The 21,787-nt window shown below is 50.6% G+C and overlaps 1 protein-coding gene across 1 annotated transcript in view; it reads left to right on the forward strand.

Moving 5' to 3' along the window:
* The first annotated feature begins 5,662 nt into the window (after positions 1 to 5,662).
* The window catches only part of RIMS4 (regulating synaptic membrane exocytosis 4), a 63,254-nt gene continuing 47,129 nt past the window's right edge, over positions 5,663 to 21,787 (forward strand). Inside the window, exon 1 of the mRNA XM_012534137.3 lies at positions 5,663 to 6,021. Coding sequence (XP_012389591.1) covers positions 5,925 to 6,021 — 97 coding nt within the window. The 5' untranslated portion in view covers positions 5,663 to 5,924. The remainder of the gene's footprint in view (positions 6,022 to 21,787) is intronic.

Consider the following 21,787-nt stretch of genomic DNA (forward strand, 5'->3'; position numbering starts at 1 on the left):
AATAAATTCATAGAAGTGGAATTGCTGAGTAAAATGGTGAATTTCTAAATTAAATGATTTGTAGATGTGAATATTTGATAGATACCAACAAATTAATCTCCAAAGAGTTTCCATCAATTAATATATACTCCCACTGACAGTGTGTGTTTGTGTCTATTTCCCTGCTCCCACATCCATACAGTTTATTGTCAAGCAATTTCTTCTTTGTTAGACTGATAGGTCAAAAATGATGGTTCACTTTTATTTTAATTGACATTCCCTTAATTGTGAGAGATACTGAATAACATTTTGCTATTTATGTCATTTACAGATTATATTTATATGTCTGTGAACAGTCTGTTCAAGTCCTTTCTCCACTTCCTATTGGAGCAATGGCCTTTCCATATTGGTTTGTAAGAGCTCTTTATATATTGAAGAAATTCATCTTTTTTTTTTAGCCTTTAGAAAACTTACTGTAGTTTTATAATGTTTTATTATCTGATAGAGCTTATTGTCTCTCATTATTCTTCCCTACTCTCCCCAACTCCACATTTCCTGACAATTTTTACATGTTTGTTTTTCCTTATGAACTGTAAAAATCAGCTTGTCTAGTTCCAAAGGTTCTTTTCCATTTTTTTCTCCATTATTTCTAAAACTCTTTTACAGGCTTATCTTATTTAGCCTTGAAGCCACTGAATGAGGTTTGTGGGCTCATTTTCCAAATGAGAAAACTGAGACCCAAATTGTGTCTTAGCCTTGCCTAAGGTCACACAGGAGGTTTCTTATGGCAAGAATCTGCCCCTACCTCAAGAACCCTGCCTCCTCCTCCACCCCCTGCTTTGTGTGTGTGTGTGTGTGTGTGTGTGTGTGTGTGTGTGTGTGTGTGTGTGTGTTGGTTGGTTGAGGATGACTCAGGAAGTATAGCAGCCCTTGAAACAGAGGCGGCCCAAACCAGGTGTGCAATAAAGCCTAACTTAATTCCTTCTGTCTTCCTATCTCTAACGATCTCTCTCCCTCTCTTTTGTTCTCCGCCTCTTGTGTCTCTCTGTTATTATGTCCCTCTTTTCTAGTCTCTGACTCTTTCTACCCTTTGTTTCCTTCTTTCTCTGTCTCTTGTCCAAAGGGGTGGTTTATTGGGGCAGAAATCACCTCCCTTAACCAGTTCCTTTATTTCTTTTTCTTTTAAGCATAAGTTCCCTCACCAAATAGTAAGTGAAGATGCTCTTGGTGGACAAGAGGAAGGTATGTTCCTGCCCCACTTCGCTCCCTGTTCCCTCACATGCTTGTTTCCTGCCGTGAGAGCACATCAGGTTCTTCCCCAGAGGGAAAACAGAGGCTGGTAGTGATAGGAACGAAGTGACAGGAAGCAGTGGATTGAGCCCTGCAGTGACAGTGGGTCCTGGCTTTGTGTCAGCTCTGCCTGACCCTCGAGATGACCCAGGACTGGGCCCTGCCATTCTGAGGCTTTAGGGGATCCCCTGGCGTGCTCCATAACTGTGCATAGCTCTTTGCAGTTTTTAAAGGGCAGGTACACTCAGAATCTCCATGAGGGAGGTGGGGCAAGGGTGCTTTATCCATTCTGTGGGTCCAGAGCAGGCATAGGTTTTATCCAAGTTACACAAGAAAGTGGTGGCAGAGGCACTTAATGGCCTCTGCTGTACTAGGACCCTCCCACCCAGCTTCTAGCTGAGCCCTGACCCTTAGTAAAGTGCTGATGAGAATTTGCTGAAATATACTGTCTGCCACAATGATGATGATAATAGTTAATATAGAACGCACTTACTATGCACTATGCAATGTGCTAAGTGTTTTATATGCAGTATCTCACTTAACTCCCCCACTTCCCCACTCCCAGCCCCATCAGGTATCATCCGCATTTTATAGATGAGAGAACAGAGACACAGAGAAATTAAGTAATTTGTCTAAGAGAGATAACTATATAGCTAGTAAATGTTAGTACAATTGAGATGAATGGGCGGGTGGGTGGATAGTTGGATGGATGGATGGATGAATGGTTGAATGGATGGATGGATGGTTGAATGGATGGATGGAAGCATAAAGTAATGGTTAGGATGGTTAGGTAGTAGGCTAGGGGACTTGGAGTTACTAAAAGATCTTTATTTGTCTATCCCCATCAGCTCAGTCATGTATTAGCTACTTAAAGGCAAAAATTAACCCAAGGAAATATGAGTCCCCTCTCAAGCTGTCAGTCCACATAGAGAAGTCCACACACAGCAGCATTCACACACAGTCACGGATAAATTCACACTGACCAGGATGTAGGGAGCCAGATACACACACACGTGGACAAGAACAGAAATCTGACATTGATACCTAAATATAACCAACACAGCCCAGTTACATACACACACATGTAGACACTGATACACTAAGAGGTAAGGCAGACACTGAGAAGGACACACTTTTAATAGGAGACACCAGCACATACTCACTCAAGCAGATACAGACCCACACAAAGATTGGGACACATGGCTCATGCACACAGAGAATGGATAAGTGCTCTCTTGTGTCTCTGTCTCCGTCTTTCTCTGTCTCTCTATCTCTGTCTCCGTCTCTCTCTCTCTCACACACACGCACACACACACCAGTGCATACAAAGACCAGGAGGCATGTTGTATTTAAAGCCAGTCTGGATTCACTTAACACAAGGATATGCATCTTGCAAGGACATGTTTAGAGAAAAGGTCATTCACAGACAAGGACACAGATATGCAGAAGTGCCCATCTATTCAGAGACATACACACACAGATGTTTTACACACACACACACACACACACACACACACACACACCCCTACCCCAACAGGCAGAACACGAACAGGATCAGTCTTTTTCTCGCTGACAAAGCAGCAACCAGGGCCCTCTTGGGTTTAGCTACATTCCAGCACCTTTTACTTCTAGAAAGGTACTCACCCGGGTCTTGCTATGCATGCAAAGTTTTGGGGCCACTTCCCTCCGTGCTTCATCTTAGAGGAGAGATGCTGGAGAGGAGGAGTTCCATCCATATGTGCTGTTTTCTCTTGATGCGGCAAACCTTGGCAGTGCCTCTGTTCCCCTTTCCTTCCCCATCCCCACCCATCCAGCCTGTCTCTTAATCCTGCCTAAGTTATCTTAGGAACTTTCTCAGGCTCAGCCCTTCCTGCCCTCTCCTCAGCCTTGGCCCTTGTTGCCTTCCCCTCAAGGCCCACAGCCTTCCATCTGGCCTTGCTTCCCCTCCTCCTCCACTTCACCTTCCCACGGGACATTATTTCTCAGCCTCCCCTGCCATTCACATTTTAAAAACAATCAGTGTCTTTTTGGTTCAGATCAGGATTTATCTGAAGAGAAGGAGGGAAGCAACCCTCTAAATCACTCCAATCCATTCCTCGCAGAGCAGCGCCAGAGATGATTTAAAAATGCAAATGTGAGGGCAGTGACTTTATTTCATTGCTGGTATATGTATATCCCCAGGGCCAAGAACAGTGCCAGGCACATAGCAGGTGCCATTTTCAGCTAAAATGTCACCTCTCCAAAGAAGTCTTCCTAGATTCCCTCGGTTTGGGTAAGATACACACACACACACACACACATACACACACACACACACACACACACACTTGTAGGTGCACACACATGAACACACATGCATTATAAAGTATGTATACATATATATCTTGCAAATGATATATATATGATATATACATAATATGTCATATAGGTATCATATATATCTCTTATAAGTGTCAAGCTATATATATATATGTATGTATGCATATTTTCATGTAGACTTAATCTAATCACATGAGCACTTGAAAAGCAGAGAGTTTTCTCAGTCCAGTAAGCAGAAGGGAAGTTAGAGGGATTCTAAGGATGAGAAGTGTCTGACATCCTAATATATGACCTCGAAGATGGAGGAGGCCATGTGCAAGGACCAGAGAGCCGCTTCTAGGAACTGAGAGTGACCTCCGGCCAATGGCCAGAAAGGAAATAGAGGCCTCCATCCTACAGCCACAAGGAACTGAATACTGCCAACAACCTGAGTGAGCTTGGAATCTGGCCGATATCTCGTGAGGCCCCAAGCAAAGAACCCAGTTGAGCCTGTTCAGACTTCTGACCTAGAGAATGGTAAACTAATAATTTTTTTTTAAGCCTCTTTGTTACACGACAACTGAAAGCTAACACACGTGTTATCTTAATCCTCACAACCACCCAAAAGGGAGGGTTTGCATCCCCCTTGTACAGATGAGGAAACTGGCAGGTGAGGCAAAGGACTTTGCCTTAGACCACATGCAAGGATAGCGCCACAGTCTGGATCAAAACTCTGTGCTCTTGCCATCTCAGCAGGCTGCTTCAGGAAGCAGATGTGGAAGCAGCTGGGAGAAATTAGACATCTGGGCCTGACTAGGTGGGGACTGAGGTCTTGGGTCAAGGCCAGGGAATGGAGTGCGGGTTTCCGATTGTGATTGTGTTCACCTACAGGGCTCTGCATGTCTGAGCCTGTGTGTGTGTGTGTGTGTGTGTGTGTGTGTGTGTGTGTGTGTGTGTGTGAGTCCCTGGGGGTTTATATGTGGGAGTGTCTGGGTGAATGTGTGAGTCTGGTGGAGTGTATCTGCGTCCATGTATGAGTCTGAGGGTGTCTGTGCATCAGAATGTATCCATCACCAGGAATGACTAAGCTGTGGGGCTGTGTCTGAGTGTGAACCTGTGTGTGCCCACTGAGATGTGTCTGAGTGTCTCTCTTTGAGGGTCTGGGTCTGAGGGTGGCTGTGTGTGAGTCTGACAGGATTTGTCACGGTATTTCTGGGTGTATGTGAATGGGTGCTGAGGGGGTGGTCAACGTTAGGAGGGCCACTGGTGTCTCTGTGTGCAGGTCTGAGAGTGTATCACTGAGTATGAGTGTCTGTGTGTGAATTCTGTGAGGAGTGTGGGTTCATGGGGGTGTGTGTGCCCACCTGAACTTCTCTGTGGGTTCGTGTGGGATCAGAGGGTCTCCCTGTGTGGTTAAGGGTGTCCCTGTTTGTCGCTCTGAGTGTGTCTGCAGGTCTCTGGTTGTGAGTCTGTGTGTGTCCGTGGATGTACCTACCTGTGTGGGTCTCGGAGGTCTGGAGTCTAAGGGGGTCTGTGGATTGGTTACCCCAAGGGTCTCTATGAGTGAGTGAGTCTGGGTGAATCTCTCTGGGTGTGTAAGAGTCTGAGGGTGTCCGTGGTGTACATTGCAGAGTGAATGCACTCTTGTGGGTGCCTGTTTGTGCTCCTCTGCGGGTTCATGTGTGAATCTGAGGATCTCCAGTGCCGGTCACTGTACCTGTGTCGCTTTCCAGCGCGTCTGCGTCCCGGGGGGAGGCCGGTCTCAGTCGGGGACTGGTCGCCTGGATTCGGGGCGAGTATGAGGGCTGAGTGTGGGGGACGGGAAAACTTGGGGGGCGCGGCCCCTGGACTGGGAGCGCAGCAGCCCTGCGCGCTCCTCCCTTGGGGCGCGCACACCTGGCGGCCTGGGCTGCGAGCAGGGGCCCCGCCCGCGCCCTCCGGCTCCCACGCCCCGCGCGCGGCGCCCCCTCCCTCGGGCGGTGCCGATTGGCTGCGGCGGCGGCAAGAGCCCGCCCCTCGCGTCCGGCGATGGGCGCCGCGGGCCAGAGCGAGCTGCGCCGCCACAGCTGCCGCTGCCGCCGCCGCCGCCGCCGCAGCTACCGCCACCGCCACCGCTACCGCCACCACCGTTACCGCCGCCGCCGGGAGCACAGCGCGCCTCGGGTCCGCGGGCCTCCAGCTCCCGGCCCGCTCTCCGGCCCAGCCGCGCCCGCCAGCTCCGCCGCGGAGCCCCGGCCCGGCCTCGGGCCGCCGCCACCACGCCGCGCGCCGTACTCCGCGTCAAGAATGGGGCGGCCAAGCTGCCCAAGCCGGCCGCCGCCGCCGCCGCGGCCGAGGCGCCCGGCGCCGGTGCGGGCATGGAGCGCTCGCAGAGCCGCCTCAGCCTGTCCGCTTCCTTCGAGGCGCTCGCCATCTACTTCCCGTGCATGAACTCCTTCGACGACGAGGACGCGGGTAAGCGCGTGGCCCGCCCCCGATCCCCGGGGGGCGTCCCGGGAGCCAGATCCCGAGGCCCCCTCCCCGACCCAGTGCTCCCTAAGAGGTGGCCACTCTTTCCTCCCCACCCCCAATCCCAAGCACGCTCGGGGATGCGCCCCCAGGGTCTTCTTTCCCACCCACAGGACCTCAGATCTCTAGGATGTGGGGTCTCCTCGCCTCCCGCCGCCCCCCAGGGACCCCTAGATCATCTGCATTCACCCCTTTTCCGCAAGTGGGCCCTTTGGGTCGCCTGGACTTAGCTCTCCCTACTCACCTGCGCCTACTGAATGCTCCCGGTCTTGTCCCTGGATCCGACCCGCCACCCTCCCCGGGCCTCTTGTATGTGCCCACTCCTCAAACCCCGGGGCTTTGGCCGCCTCACCCCCGGGGCTCCGACGCGCCCCCCGCCATTGGAGGTGGCGCGCAACCTTACCGCTCCATCTTTGTCTTGGCTGCATTCATTGACTCCCTGCACAAGACCCCCGCCCTGCGCCCAAGGCCTTGAGCGCCCCTGTTTGTCTCTCCTCCTCTTCCCCCAGTCCTTTAAGGACTGGGGCGGACCGCGAGGGGACCGGTCGGGTGACGGCCTTTCCTCTCGGTTCTTCCCGGCGGTTCCCCGAGGGAGGCGTAGGGCGGCACCGACTCTACACCTGCGCGCCCTCCGGAGTGTGCCCCTGACCCCGGGTGCTCTTGTGCCTGGAGTAGCCCTTCTAGGTGGGCTGAACCGGGCCACCATACAGCGGCCCGAACCTCAGGATCCCAGGCCTGCGCGCAACCCCAGCCAGAGCCCAAGGGGCGGGGAAATGTAGGGAAAACAGCTCTTGGGGGCCCTGGGACCAGGCAGAGGAAACAGAAGGGCTTCAGATCTGGTTCTGCGGTGAGGAAGCGAAGCCACCAACAGGTGGGGTACCTAGAGGGCTTGGGTGAGAGTTCCCCAAAGAGTGCCAGATTGGGAGTTGGAATGAGGTTCCAGTCTTGTTTCTCTCCGTATTAGCCATGACCTTGAGCAAGTCATGCCACCCCTAGCCTCCACATCCCGATCTGTAAAATGGGATGACAGTACCTCAGACATAAAGGTAAAGTTAAAAGTGTTTTGTAAGGTGAAAATCTGAGAGTATTTTAATTCAATGAGGGGATGAAAGGGAGAGGGGTGTGTGTGGTGGGGAGGAGTAAAATGGTTTCATGGACGCTTTTGAGAACTTGATGAAAATATGGACAAGTTCTCCAAAAAATACACATAGGCACCATCCAAAAATTTTTGTCCACAGTTTTAGGGAGTTCATGGGCCCTGCTTAAGGCTCTCTGCCTGCAGGGACCCTTATCTGGTCATCCCGTTATCTGATAAGCCTTGGATGGAACGGTGGGTGATGGGTGCTCATGTCTTTCTGCCGGTGCAGGAGGCAGGTGGGGAGAAAGGGAGAAGGTTCTCCAGAAGAAAGTGTTGGCTGAGTGAATGAATGGGGCAATGTGAGGCTGACCCCTGACAGACCTGTCTTGCTGTTGACCTGGAGATGGGGGTGGAGTAAAGATGGTTACTGCAGAGCCATTTTACAGAATCTACATTTTACAGAAAAAATAACTGAGGTTCAGAGGCTTAACTTCCCCCGTGATGCAGCTGAGGGCGGTTGTATTATTATTCTGGACAAGGCAAAGTGAGGAGAGAGGTGGAGGGGCTCTCCTAACCCGGTGGCCTCCTCTGGAGCAAAATCCGGGAAGTCCCGGCTAGCATGGGGGCTTGGGGAGGGAGCCCCACCTGCCTCGGTGAGCTGGCTCCCCCACGCCTCACTTGACGTTCAAGGACGCTCCTGAAATCCCAACAGGCCACTTGGGTCTCAAGAGGCAAGGTGCATGAGTGGTGGGGACAGGTGGGTTTTTCTTCAAAGTCATGCTCCGTGTCATGGTTCAGATGCCTTGGTTATTATTGTTGGTGGCTGGTGACTTGCTCTGGTCTCACGTGAGTCAGAGTAGATAACTTCATGGAATATTAGAGATTTTTAAAGGTCCCTATTTTTTTTTTCCAGCGGGTTTCTTCAAATTCTTAAGTTTTTCACTTGGAGCACCTAGAAATCATCTTGTCCGACCCTTTTTTGCCCCCAAATTGGTGTGTGTGTGTATTTGTGTGAATGTATGCATGTGTGTGAGATTGAAGCCCCAGTGTGTGTGTGTGTGTGTGTGTGTGTGTGTGTAACACAAGGTCACCCAGTGAGGCAGGCACACAGCCAAGACAAAAATCAGGTTTCTGGTTCTCTTTCCAGTAAGACACTAGCCCTCTCTCTGAAAGAGGATTTTTTAAAAAGTCAAATCTCACTGTGTAGAAAATGGTTCCCAGGTGAAGAGGTCCCAGGGAGCGGCTGGCAGCCAGGAGTTGGGTTTGGGCATCTCATGCTCACTGTCTGCTCATCTTAAGGGATGCTTCGAGTTTGGGAGGGGGAGGGAGAAAGTGAAGTTTCCTTTCAGGAAGGCTAATGAGTGTCTGGTGAAAATAGGAAGTAGGGAACGTTGTCTTGGTGCTTAATTTCTCTTGTTCTTCTCAAAGTCATTCATTTTCTCCTAAAAAAATAAAACCCCTTGGATTTATTCTTTCAGAACGGCACCACCCTGAACTAATTTCGAAAAGCAGTTTGAATATCTCTCAGATACTGTACAGAGACTGCTCCAGTTGCAGGGCTGTCAGAATTGGCTTTGCTTTACCTTTCTCTTCTTTGCTCCGTCCCCTCACCAGTTTCCTGCCCCTCTGTCCCCGATGACTCAGAAGTGTCCCTGATGGGCCTCTGGCTCATCTGGGTGCCTCCCCTTTGTTGCTGCTTCTGACTCCTGTCCAATGCACCTTTTTCATCAACCGTATTGACTCAGAGCCATCTTCAGGGCTTACATGCCACCCTTCAGCTGGTTTCCTGAGAAACTGTATGAGGAGGAGACTTTCATTAGCCTTAACTGGGCCAGAGCACTTTCCTGCCTCCGGCTTAGGAGCCTTGGACATTTTGTCAGCAAAGGAAGCTGCCCCTTCCACCCCTTTCTAGCCACCCTGTGGTTCAGGATGCTGGTCATTGCAGATTCCTAGAATTCCTCCCAAGGAGCATCTTCCATCGTGCACTCCAAACCCATTACTTACACTGCGTTTGCCCCTTTTCACAAAGATGCTGAGGCTTTAGAGAGGCATGCTCTTGGGAGGCATTTTTTGTGTCTGTGTCTTCATGGCTCAGCCTTGCTGGTACTGGTTTTATAATTGAGGAGGGGTGGGGCAGGGAGGAGTTAGACACGTGACCTCTGCTTTTTCACATCTATATTGTTGGTTGCTGGTGACTTGGAGGAAGAAAATAATAGCATGGACCACAGAGGGTCAACATTTTTTAAATGATTACCTTTCTCTAAGTATCCTCCTAGGCACTTTCAATATTGTTTTCTTTCCTCACAGCAATTCTATAAAATTAACATTTAACAGTCCCCATTTTCAGATGAGAAAACTGAGACACAGAGAGAATATTCTTCAAGGTCACTGAGCCGGGAAATGAGGGTGGTAGGACTTGAACTTGAGCAGTCTGACTCAGGCATCTGTGCTGTTGATTATTATGCTGTTTTGTGCTACGAAAAGGGCTTAGTACAGTACCTGGCACTAGATAGCCTCTCAATACCTGTTAGCTCTTATCTTTCTTATTACCAAGTAAGACTTATTTCTGAGCATGACTGTAAAAAAGAATCTGTGGGTTTGAGGAGGGGGGGTAGCCTGGTTCTCAAAATGTTAGCTTTTATAATTTTAATAAGCTAATTTTATTGCACTGTTATAGCTATTAAGGCAGAGTTGGGCCCTTCTTCTTGGAGGGGGTTTAAAGATGGGATTTGGGGGACTTGCATGTGGAACAAGAGGGTGGGGAGCACTAGCTCCCCATTTCCCTGTTCTCTTTAACAGTTAATTTTCATTACATCTACAGTCCCAGCCCTGCCACTCTGCCTTGGGGCACACCTGGGGAGCAAGAGTGTCTTCAGTATCCAGCAAATGCCAAAGGGCGTTGCTATATCAGGGTCTGGAATTGAGGCTGGTGTCCCTGAGTCTGACCAAGTGGTTTTGGCGTCCAGTTCTCCCCCACCCGCCCGGGAGAGGGGCGGAGAAGCTGGAGCAGCCAGCTCCGATTTGCCCATAGGATGCTTCTATCCAGCGCAAGGAGGAAGTTGCCATGGCAACACAGGCCGGCTACCGGTCCCTCTCCTAGCAGTTCGGGCCACATTTCTGGGCTGGAAAGCCCTTCGTGGTACTGCCTTCTTCCGCTCAGACCAAATCTGGTGGGTGGGGTGGCGTGGTGGATGGGTCCCACAAACTAGTGCTAAAGCCCACTCCCCTTGTTTTTGGACGGAGGGGAAATGGAGGGGGCTGTCTGAGTGACTTCTCCTGGCTCGTGGGGTGGAGATACTCTGGTCTTGCCAGACAGATCTCAGCAGGGGTAATGAGAGCTCCAAATCCCGCCCCACCCCAGGCACCTGGAATGACCCCGCTGGAATCCCCCCTCCCTTCCCCAGTTTACTCCTTTTGGCAAGGTTTTCTTTCCCAGACCAAGTGCTAACTTTTGTCCTTGACATTTGACCTGAGCTTTTTCTGGGAAACAAAATGTCCTGCTGTCCCATCCCTTCCCCCTGAGATGGTGGGAACAGAGTACTTCAGCCCTAAAGGGGGGCTGGGGCTGGGTGGATAAGGGAGAGTGGTGAGGGGGGAGGCCTTAAAGTACCCTTCAGGATTAGGGCCACTTGAGGGCATGAGGTGGAGGCTTTGAAGCCTCCATTCCCACCCCCGTCCCTAGGGCAGGCCACTTCCTGTCCCCCCTCTGCCCCTTTCACTAATTTACCACCAAGCACTGTAAGCTCCTTTATGGGCTGGGAATTGGGCAGAACTCTTCTAGTTTTAGATAACTGAGGCATAGTAAAGAATCGAACCAGTTGTTCCCATCGTTCAAGTTGTGGGTGTGTGAGAGTGTGGACCCAAACTACTTTATCGTAAATTACTCTGAAAGAAGTATTTCAGAAAAATTGGGTGATGGGGAGTCATCCCTTCCCCCATTACACAGATCACTGGCCTGTGGATCTGCTCTGATGCAGTTCGAGCTCTCTCTTAAAATTCTCTCTTTCTCTGGCACCCTCTCTTCCTTGTCCCCAAGCTGCCAGGCTGATGGCTTCAGCTTCCTTGGCTTTTGCAGCTGCCAGAGGCCCACCTGGTTCTGTTTGGTGGGAAGGGGAAAGGAGGGGCCCATTCCCCTTGTCTCCCTTTGAGAACTAGCCTCTGCCTTCCTCCCCACCCACCTCCATCCCAGAGGCCGAGCCTGTTCTAACTAACTGAAGGCGGAGTGAGGGCAGGGCGGAGGTGTGGAGGAGAGCAGACCGCAAGCCAGCTGACCCTCTCTCCCATCTCAGGGCCTTACTTTTCCTCTGCCTCTTCTGACATCTCTTCATTGTGGCCTTAACCATCGCTTCAGCATTTCTTTTAAGAATTGTTGGAAAGGCACCAGTTTTGGAGGACATGCTCAGAAGGGTGCAGACATCTCCCCCACTGTAATCTGTGTACTGCCCTCCCCCCCACCCCATGATGTTTTCCAGTCAAGCCCACTGTCTTACTGTCGGAGCTCCAGTTCCAAACCCCACACCCAGTCCCTTGGAATGACCGACTGGAATTCTCTCCTTCTCCCACCCAATTTACTCCATGGGGCTCGGATTTGACTCCACTTTGGTGCTAGGACCTCAGGCAAGTCCTGGGCCTCAGTTTCCCCATCTTGAAAAAGGGGTTAATTATCCTTGTCTGAGCATCTCTTGGGGTTGTAAAAATAAAATGATCAAGAGGCTTGCTTGGCTGTGCTCAGTGCTTTCCATGATCTTACTGAATCATATAGCAGCCAAAAGGGGTATCAGCTGTTGCCGATGTACCCATTTTGCAGATGAGGAAAAGCCAGGCAGCTTGGTGTAGTTTAGTGACTTTTTTGGGTTTCATGGTGGTGATTCAAACCCAGGCGTGTTTGACTCCAGAGACCACCCTCTGCCTCTTGGCCTGAAATGGGCAGTGTAAGCCCCAGGGGCTGTGCTTGGGCTGTCAAAACAGCCACTGACAAAGGCCAGGGTGTGAGGGCCTGTTCACATCCAGATGCATCCCTCCAGGGTCTGCCATCCCACTGCATTGCACCCCAGCCCACTGGAGTGCCTTCCTGGCCATCACTTCCTGGATGATCCCCATCAGAGGGCTGCCTGGCCTCCTTGAAGAATCCAGTTGTCTGCCCTGGCCCTGGGGGCTGAGCCATCACCTGCCTCTCCAGACCGATGTAGGCCAATGCTGGATTATATTTAACGCTGTGCTATTTCCACTTGACAGCTCCAGAGAGCCATCCCCCCTCCCCTTTTCTCCTTCCTCCCCCCTCCCCTTCTGATTCACTCGGAAACTGACAAGGCTGATGTCAGCGCCTTATTCTTAGCCCCCGTAATTGTAACTGCATTTAGCAGTGCGCACTTCATTAACAGTTTCTGCGAGGGGGCAGTGAGATGACTGCGTGGCTGGGCAGGGACACGGGTGGGGGTGGGGAGGGGGCAGCTGCTGCAGGGACCCTGGCCAGCTGCCTCTTCTGAATGGACCAGCTGGGCAGGTTCCAGGCCTGGCTTTCCAAGACTAGCAGTCTTGGAAGGCCCCTGGGAGAGCATCTAGTCCACTCTCCTCATTAGGCAGAGAGGGAAACTGAGGCTCAGTGAGGCAAAGCAGCTTGCCAAGGTCACGTGTTAAGGATCCAGGGCTCTGGCCTTTGAGTCTAGGTTTTCTTCTTTGGTATTATTCATTCAGCTAATATTTAATTAGCTGCTCAGTGCCAAACAGCATTCTAGGTGCTGGGGCTATATCGGGGGAACAAGGCAGACACAGTTTCTGCACTCACGGAGTTATGTTCTGAGGTGCAGGAGACAGACAATAAGCAGGAAAGCAATTAAACAAATAATTTCAGATTGTGTTAAATGAAATGAAAATAAGACAGGTTGATGGGATGGGAGATAACATTAAGTAAGATAGTCAGGAAAGGCTCACTGAGGAGGTGACATTTGAATTGTGACCTGAATGACAGAGCCAGTAATGGGAATATGAGGGGATGGAGGGATCTAGGCAGAGGCAACAGCTGGTGCAAAGGCCCTGAGGTCAGCGTGGAGTTTGGGTGTTTAGGGAAGAGAAAGCAGACCAGCGTGGTTAGACTGCATGAGGGGAAACGAGGTCAGAGAAGTAAGCTGGGGGCAGATCACTCAACCTGGTAGACAATGATAAGGAGTATCAGGTGGGGAAACTGAAGTTCAGATTGGGAATGGAAAAGACCCCCAGCTGGGTATAGAGAGAGAGGCCGAGAACTCCCGAATCCCTGTCTTTTTAGTCCCTTAGACACAGGTGGCTGTGCCTTTAAGTGCCTCACGTGGCTTCCTTTCACATTGTAGCTGGTAGTGTGGAGTCTGGGAAGGGCTTTTTCTGCCCTCCCTGCCTGCCCCTCTCTCCTCCTCGACTCTTACCCCACCCAGCTGTATAGCTTCTCAGGGTGACGTAGCTGTGAAACTCTGGGGAGCTTTCGTGGTGGGACAGAAAGAACATGGCTTTGGAATCCAACACACCTGAATTTTTATCCTGCCTCTGCTGCTTCTAAATTGTGTGACCTTGGGCAAGTGGCTTCAACTCTCTGGGGCTCAATTTCCTCATCTGTAAAAGGGGGGCATAATAATAGCAAGTTCTTCAAAGGGTTATTGTGAGTAATACGTTGATATAATGCACAAAACACACCTACCCCAGAGCCGGGTATGTGGAACTAAGATTTCCTCAGTTAAAAGGACTAATGAGATCGCGGGTTTAATGCTGGGCACGTAGTAGATGCTCAGTTAGAGGTTACTGCTGCAGTTGTGGTTGTTACTGTTGGTTTTAACGGGTCAGAATCATCGAGGGGGCTTGTTAAAACATAAATTGCTGGGCCTCACCCCAGAGTTTCTCATTCAGTCTGGGGCGGGGCCTGAAAATCTCATTTCTTTTTTTTTCCCAAATATTTATTTATTTATTTGGTTGCACCAAGTCTTAGTTGTGGCTCACTGGCTCCTTAGTTGCAAGCACCTGGCCTCCTTAGTTGTGGCATGCGAACTCTTAGTTGCAGCATGTGTGTGGGATCTAGTTCCCTGACCAGGGATTGAACCCGGGCCCCCTGCGTTGGGAGCACGGAGTCCTATCCACTGCGCCACCAAGGAAATCCCCTGAAAAATCTCATTTCTAACAAGTTCCCAGGTGATGCTGATACTGGTCCAGGGAGCCTGCTTTGAGAATCACTGGGTTAGAGAAAAAGCTGGAGAGAAATGAAGGGTTCTTCTCAACTTGGGATGTCTCCTGGCTACCTGTGTCTTAGATGCTGGGGACATTGAGTACCAAATTCAGGACCCGGGTTTAGTCTTCAGGCACTCATGTTTCCATCACATGGTCTCGGATCAAATGAGCCTCAGCTGCTACCCTGCTTTGCACTGGGTTTAATGTGAAGGACCCCATCAATCCTTTTGGAAGTCATCTGTATAAATGATAAATGAGTCGACATGAATAACACATCAGACCATAATATCCTTTTGTGGAATATTGAGGGGCTCAGGTCTAGCACCTTTTACCGAAGGGAACAGGACGCGGTCCCTTTCCTGCATTGGGGAAAGGCAGGGCTATGTGTTAAAACCAGGAGGTTCATTTGAGGACAGGTCTCTGCTGGGAAGAAGTAAATCAAAGGGACCATCAATGTTAAGGGGCAAAATGCTGGGAAATGCTACCAAGAGACTTTACTGAGTCAGTTTATTTAGATGTTTCTAAGAAAGGGGTCGCTGGTAATTTTCTAGGGACGGTGGAGATTTTGCTTAGATTGGAGGCGTGGGGGATAAACCATATGATGTGATAAGATTCCCATCCAGTCCCTTAAAACTCAGAGTCTGAAGATACAGGCATTTACAAATACATTCCCGGTGGGACTTGTCCTCAACTGAGGGGAGACACTTCTCCAAGAGGATTGGCTCAGGATAGCAAAAGAGCACAGACTTTGGAGGGTCCCAAACCTGGGTTGAATCTCTGCCACCTACTAGCTGTGTCTCTTGATTATGATACGTAACTATTCTGGGCCTCAGCCTCGTGCTTTGTAAAATGGAGTGAATAACTCTACCCTGTGAGAATTAGAGATAATGCATGTGTGAGGCATAGAAGGCATTCAGGACATGGCAGCGCTGCCTCTCCTGCTATTGTAGACTTCCTGGATGCAGGAAGTGTGGGATGGTGGGAGCGCATTGCCTGCGTTTGGGACTCCTGGCTCGGGTCTGGACAGCTGGTGCTTACTCTGTGCCCAGTGAGGCCTGAGAGGCTGCTTTAGGAGTCAGGAGAAGAGGTCTCCGTTCAGCCGCCAAATCTCAGCATCTCCTGTGGCTGCTTCCCTTTGTCTTTTGGGCCTCAGGATCCCCATTTACACAGTGAGGTGTCTAGTGGGCTTGGTGTAGATACAACCAGAGTCTCCCAGAAAACAGGGGACACTTGTCCAGGCCCCCGTCTCCTCCTTTGGATTTCTCCCCTTGCTCCTCTGCCTCTATGGTCGTTTTCATCCCCAGAGCATCCCCTCCTGCCAGAGTTTCTAGCTGATCCTTGGCTGATTGGTCATTCAATACTTTTTAAAAGAATAAGTATTATTTGGATTAAGTAATATATGCAGTTGGTACAACATTTTAGAAGCACAAAAAATATCCAGTTAAAAGGGCCCCAGGCACCTCCGTCTTCTGGGTCTCCTGTCCCCTCCCTAGGACAAACACTGTTTCTAGCTCTCACAACCCTTTATGCTGCTGTTACTGACAGTAACATGTTATGTGGTGAAAAGCCAAACAGCACAAAGGACACCCAAGAAAACATCAGTCTCCCTCACACCTCAGCCACCTAGTCCCACTCCCACAAACCACCAGTATGGTCTTTTAGGCTACCAGTTTTTTCTTTATTTTCCAGTTAGTAAATTCTTATTAAGCACTTATAGTGGTGCCCAGTCCTGTGAGGATTCAAGAGTAGTCAGATTATACCAGGCAGTATAGCACAGTGGTGGTTATGATACACACTCCACAGCTAGATGGCCTGGGTTTGAATCCTGGCTTGCCACTCATTGGCTGTGTGACCTTGAGCAAGTGACTTAACTTCTCTGAGCCTCAGTCTCCTCAACTGCGAAATGGGCCCATAATAACCCCTCCCTGCCTTGAAGGTGTCAGGAGGATTAAATGAGTAGGTATTTGTGACATGCTTTGTAGAGAGCCCGAATACAGTAGAAGTGTGTTAAGAGTATTAGCTGTTACTGTCTCAGAGCCCTCAAGCCAGAAGTCTCTCTGAAGTTCTCTAGCATCTTTAGTGGAGGCCCAGAGAGGGATCTCATGGTTTGTTCAAAGCCTCACAGCAGGTCTCTGGTAAAACCAGGAGTAGAACTGATGTTTCTGGACTCCCAGTCAGGGCCTCTTCCTCTCCCAGGTGACCCAAGTGGCTACTTTGCACCCTATTGGCACCTGAGGCTTCAAGTCCATACCCTGCATTTCCGGTACTTGGTGTCCCTGAGAAATGCCGCTTGGAGTCGCCTTGGGAGTGGGTGGGAGGATATGTCACTAATTGGGGCCTGTAATGGAAATTAATTAGTTCCTCAGCAAATGTCGAAAAACATCTCTCATCTGCCTGGGCCCAACACCAACACTGGACCAGGTGCCTTGGGGGCCCACCCAGACCCAGGCCAACCCACCCCCGAACCACCTGGCCCCTGGAAGCTGCAGCCACTTCTCTCTAGCTTCTGTTGGGTATGCTGGGTCCTGGGAGAGGGACCCCCAAACTGGGATGTCTGGCCCTGATGGGAATTGGGTGGGTGCTAAGAGGGAGGGAGAAATTAACATGTGTAGTATTCTTAGACTCCTCCCAGCGGTCTTCAACTTGAAAAGAATATAGAAGATGGGAGAATTCTCTCCTGTTCCCACTGTCTTAGTTTGAGACGTGGATTCTTGTGCAGGTGATATGCTATGCAGTGCTGTCAGGTGAGACCGGGATACAGGATGGGCAGGAAAAGAAGCAGCCAACGATGGGCACTCAGCCACAGGCTAGCCTCAGCCTGACCCATGGGAAGCTCTAGAGGGCGGATGGCGTCACAGAGTTGACTGGGCTTCTGGACTCGCGTATCAGTCAGTCATGGGCTGTGGACAGCCCCCCCGGGGCGGCAGGGGAGTGGAGACATAACTTTTGGGGCAAGGCAGCTCCCATCAGCTAAGAGCAGCTCTCCAAAGAAGGGGCAGCTGTGAGCTGGAGTTGCAGAAACTCACAGCAGCTGTGAGATGGGTGTCCTGCTTGGTAAAGGGGCTCTGGCTGGGCTGGGTCCACCCACCAGCTGTCTGGGAACTTCTGACGACAGAGTGAGGAGAGCAGGTGTGGCCAGCTCTGTGCTGGGTAGTGCCCACCCCTATTACAGGTCACCCTCTCCATGGTCCCACAAGGTGTGCGTGGTCATTACGTTAGGTGGGGCTGGAGGAATCAAGTGTCCAGATGGACTCCTGGCTTGGCCAAGGTCAAGTTGGTGAAAGGTAGGACAGGGCTGCAAACCCAGGCCTGCCTCCAACACTTGTGGTCTTTCCAGCATTCTGTGCTGCATTTAATTCTTTTCATGAATATATGTGTGTATTTTGTGCTTCCTGGTGGGTTTCTTTCTAGGTACCTCTTTTTTTTTTTTTAATTTATTTATTTTTGGCTGCGTTGGGTCTTCGTTGCTGCACGTGGGCTTTCTCTAGTTGCGGCGAGCAGGGGCTACTCTTCGTTGCGGGGGGCTACTTCTCGTTGCGGTGGCTTCTCGTTGTGGAGCACGGGCTCTAGAGCGCAGGCTCAGTAGTTGTGGTGCACAGGCTTAGTTGTTCCACGGCATGTGGGATCTTCCTGGACCAGGGCTCGAACCTGTGTCGCCTGCATTGGCAGGCGGATTCTTAACCACTGCGCCACCAGCGAAGTCCCCTAGGTACCTTTGGAAGGTATCTATCTTGGTTTTCTGTTTTGTACCTTGCAAACATAAAGACCTTTGGGCCTGACAGGTGTTTGCCTATTTGAGATCACCTGATCCTCATGGAAAATCGGCTTTGTTTCCAGAGAGGTGGGCAGGGGACCTGACTGACAGACTCCTTGAGGTGAAAAGTTAAGGGGTAGCTGCTTTGTCATGGAATGAGCCCTGAATTTGTCATAAGAAAACCTGGATTTGAGACCCCATTTCTGCCCATTTGTCAGCTGAGTGACCCTGGGCAGGTCTCTTCGAGCCTTGCTTTCTTCTTTAGGTGAACAAGTCCACAGCTATAAGCCTCGGGTAGCCTGGCAGGTGTGCTAATGATACTGCATATAGCAAGGACCTGGCAAGGCTTTGACTGGGTTGGGGTGGGGAGTCCGAAACCAGACCTGAGGGACTTCCCTGGCGGTCCAGTGGTCAGCACTCCATGCTTCCACTGCCGGGGGCCCGGGTTCCATACCTGGTCAGGGAACTAAGATCCTGCAAGCCGCGTGGCGTGGCAAACAACAACAACAACAACAACAAAAGAAAAAAAACCCCAGAGCTGACCTCTGTAGCGTGTGCGCGGGAACAGTGTCAGATCAGGGCCCATCTGTGAAATGGGCACAGTGACGCTCGTCTTACTGTCCTAGCTTGGGCTCCCCACGAAACAAGGATTTGAGTATAAGTATTAGGTTGAACCACAGGAAACTGCCATTTTTAGGAGTCAGAGCAGCCAGATAGCAGTTGTACGTGGTTCATATGGTTCCCGAAGGTGATGGATGAAACTCCAGGAGGGGAATGAGAAAGTCACTTGGGGAAACAGTGTGTTATCAGCCAAGTTACCCCGGACCGAGGGCAACCGCGTGGAGTCTTCCTGGGGGCTCTGGGAAACTGTAGAACAGGGCTTGGCAAACTTCTGTAGAGGGCCAGACCCTGGATGTTTTAGTCTTTACGGGTCATAAGGTCACTTTCCCAACTGCCGGGTTACACAGTTGGAGGGCAGCCACCGACAATATATAAATGGATGGGTGGTGCTGTGTTCTAACAAAACTTTATTTACAAAAATAGACAGTGAGCTGGATTTAGCCCATGGGCCCTAGTTTGCAGACCCCCGGAGGAGAACATGTACCTCCGTTATCCCACCCAGGAGTGAGGGAGCTGGGGTGCTTATACACCAACTCCCATCAGTCACTGGTTGAAGGCCAAGTGTGGGGATGGGGATGGAGTGGGGGCAGGGAGTTGTCTGTTGCCCTTGGCCAAGAGAAACAGGAGGTCCGCAGGAGGTCAGGCCAGCAGTCACTGAAATGCTAAAGGGATGTGGGACAGGGGATGGCTCCTGCCAGTTCAGAGGCCTGACTGTGTGTGGAGAGTGTACCTGAGAGAAAGTGACAGGATGAACAGGAAAATGAGTTTGGGGTAGGGCCAGATGATCTAACTTCGCATTTCTAGCCTTTTCAGCCGGTTGTTACTTCCAGGCAAAACCTGGGTCCTCCATTCTTGGCAGGCTTGTTCGAATTTTCTGCTTCCCGTACCTCTGCTTGGGCAATTTCGTCTTCTGGGATGCCCCCACCTTCCCCCTCAGGGCTCCGATGCCACCTCCTCCAGGAAGCACACCTCTCTTCTCTCGGGTGGACTTGATTGTTCCTCCTGGGCATTCACATGGCACTCTGAGCTTCTCTTCTCTCTCTCCAGCAGTTGCAAAGTCTGGCTGACATCACTTTTCACTGCCACACTGAGAGCCCCTCCAGGTCAGGGACTGTGTGATTCTCTGCTGCATCCCACCCAGGGGAACCCTGATTTGGGAAAGACGGAGCTGAACCCCAAACCTTCCCAGACTCTCTCCCTCCCCCTTCTCTCCTCCCTCTCTCTCTTTCTTCTCCAGTAGGTGCTGATGACCCGAGACAAGCCCAGTCTTTGCCCTCATGGAGTTTACAGTCTGGTGGGAGGGGGTTAGACATAAGACAACCCAAAGGAACAACTAATAATTTGATCATTACTGTGCTTAGTGCCACACAAGTCAAGTGCAGGGTGCCGGGGGAGGCTGGAGCTGGAAGAACTGAGCTGGGGGAGAGGAGGGAGGAGACAGCGAAGCTGAGACTTAAGGGATGAGTGGAGTCGGCCAAATGAAGGCGGGGGAGTGGCGGAGTGAGACAGGATGCCATGACTCTGAGAGCACGGACTTGGGGTCAATTATGGGAGTTGGGGGTGCAAGTCTTGGATTCTCTCAGTCTTTGTGAGAATTTGTGGCTGTCTCCCCCTCCCCTCATCTGTCTCTCTTCTTCCTCTCTCTCTCTCATTCTTTCTCTCGCACACACACACATCCACTCATGCACACGGATGGAAATATTGACCATAATTACTTCTACGGGGCAGAATTATGGGTAGTTTTTGTTTTCTAGTTTGCACTTCTTTGGTATTTTCCAAATTTTCTACAATGGACAAGTCATGGCAAAAATTGAAGTCTTCAGCATCCGGAGACCACACTCCCACTGGTAGCTGTGTGACCTTGACCACGTTGTTTAATCACTCCTGCTTCTGTCTCTCTCTGTAAGATGAGGACGGGGTGGTTAACACATGGTACCCATCACATCCTGACACTTCACCTCCCTTAACTCATCAGAGCTTCACAACTACTCCGTGGGGCAGGTGCTGTCACTATCCCTGTTTTATAGATGGGGAAACAGGCATGGAGAGGTTAAGTACATTGCTCAAGATCACACAGTAAGAGACAGAAGTAGGATTGAAACCCAGATGTCTGACTCCAGAGTCTGAGCTTACCCACTTGGCTCTACTGCCTGCCTCCCAGGGTCAGGATGATAATCAATAAGAAGACACCTGTCAAGCCCTTAGCACGGTGCCTGGCATACAGTTAGTGCTCTGTAGATATTAATTCTTGTTATTATTAGCAGCTGTGCAAAGGCCCTGGGGTAGGAAAGGCACATGGTGTTTTGAAGGCACATGTGGTTAGTGAAGCAGCAGGACTGGGTCATACTAGGTCTTTAAAGTCAAGAATCTTGGATCTGAGCTTAAGAACAGTTGAGTTGAACCTTGTTGGGTTTTTAGCAGGGAGGTGACAGGCTCAGATTTGGGGTTTACAAAGACCTCTCTGGTTGTGGATGAGAAGAATGGGGCCAGGAGGCCCAGGGATGGCTCCCTTTGTTACAGTGACTCTTCCCAAATGGGTCGGACCATCCCAGCGTTGACTCCTCAGACCCTGGCAGTGACGGTGTTTTGCTGTCTAGGCTGGCTGTGTGGGCTAGAGCACAAGACACGGAAGTCAGGAGTGTGTCACCAGGCAGGTCTGGTGGTGAGGCGAGGCTGGGGAGTGCCAGTCTGAAGGCAGGAGCAAATTACTCTCCTGGAGATGAGGCCGGGCCAGTTCCTGTCGTGTTACATTATTAAATTTGTAATCTTCCTTCTAATACTTCCCAGCAGTGAATAAGAACCAAATTTAAAATGGTGACTTTACATTTCTGGAATGAAGCTTTTGTCAGGAACTCTTGAAACCCATAATTTCTCTCCAGAGGTGAATGTCTACATCCTTTAAAAAAAAAATTAAAATAATAAAACCACTCTTCAGTTAAAGGTTGGGTCTGAAGGTTTGTCTGCAGCCCAACCGTGGCAAGAATTGAGAGTGGGGTGTGTATGTCTCCAGCCCCAGAAAAGGCTCAAAGTAGGGCTGGGCCTGCAGATGCCCTGCGCCTCCCAAGGTATTT

This window comes from Orcinus orca, chromosome 16, assembly GCF_937001465.1.
Source record: "Orcinus orca chromosome 16, mOrcOrc1.1, whole genome shotgun sequence".
In the NCBI taxonomy this organism is placed as follows: Eukaryota; Metazoa; Chordata; class Mammalia; order Artiodactyla; family Delphinidae; genus Orcinus; species Orcinus orca.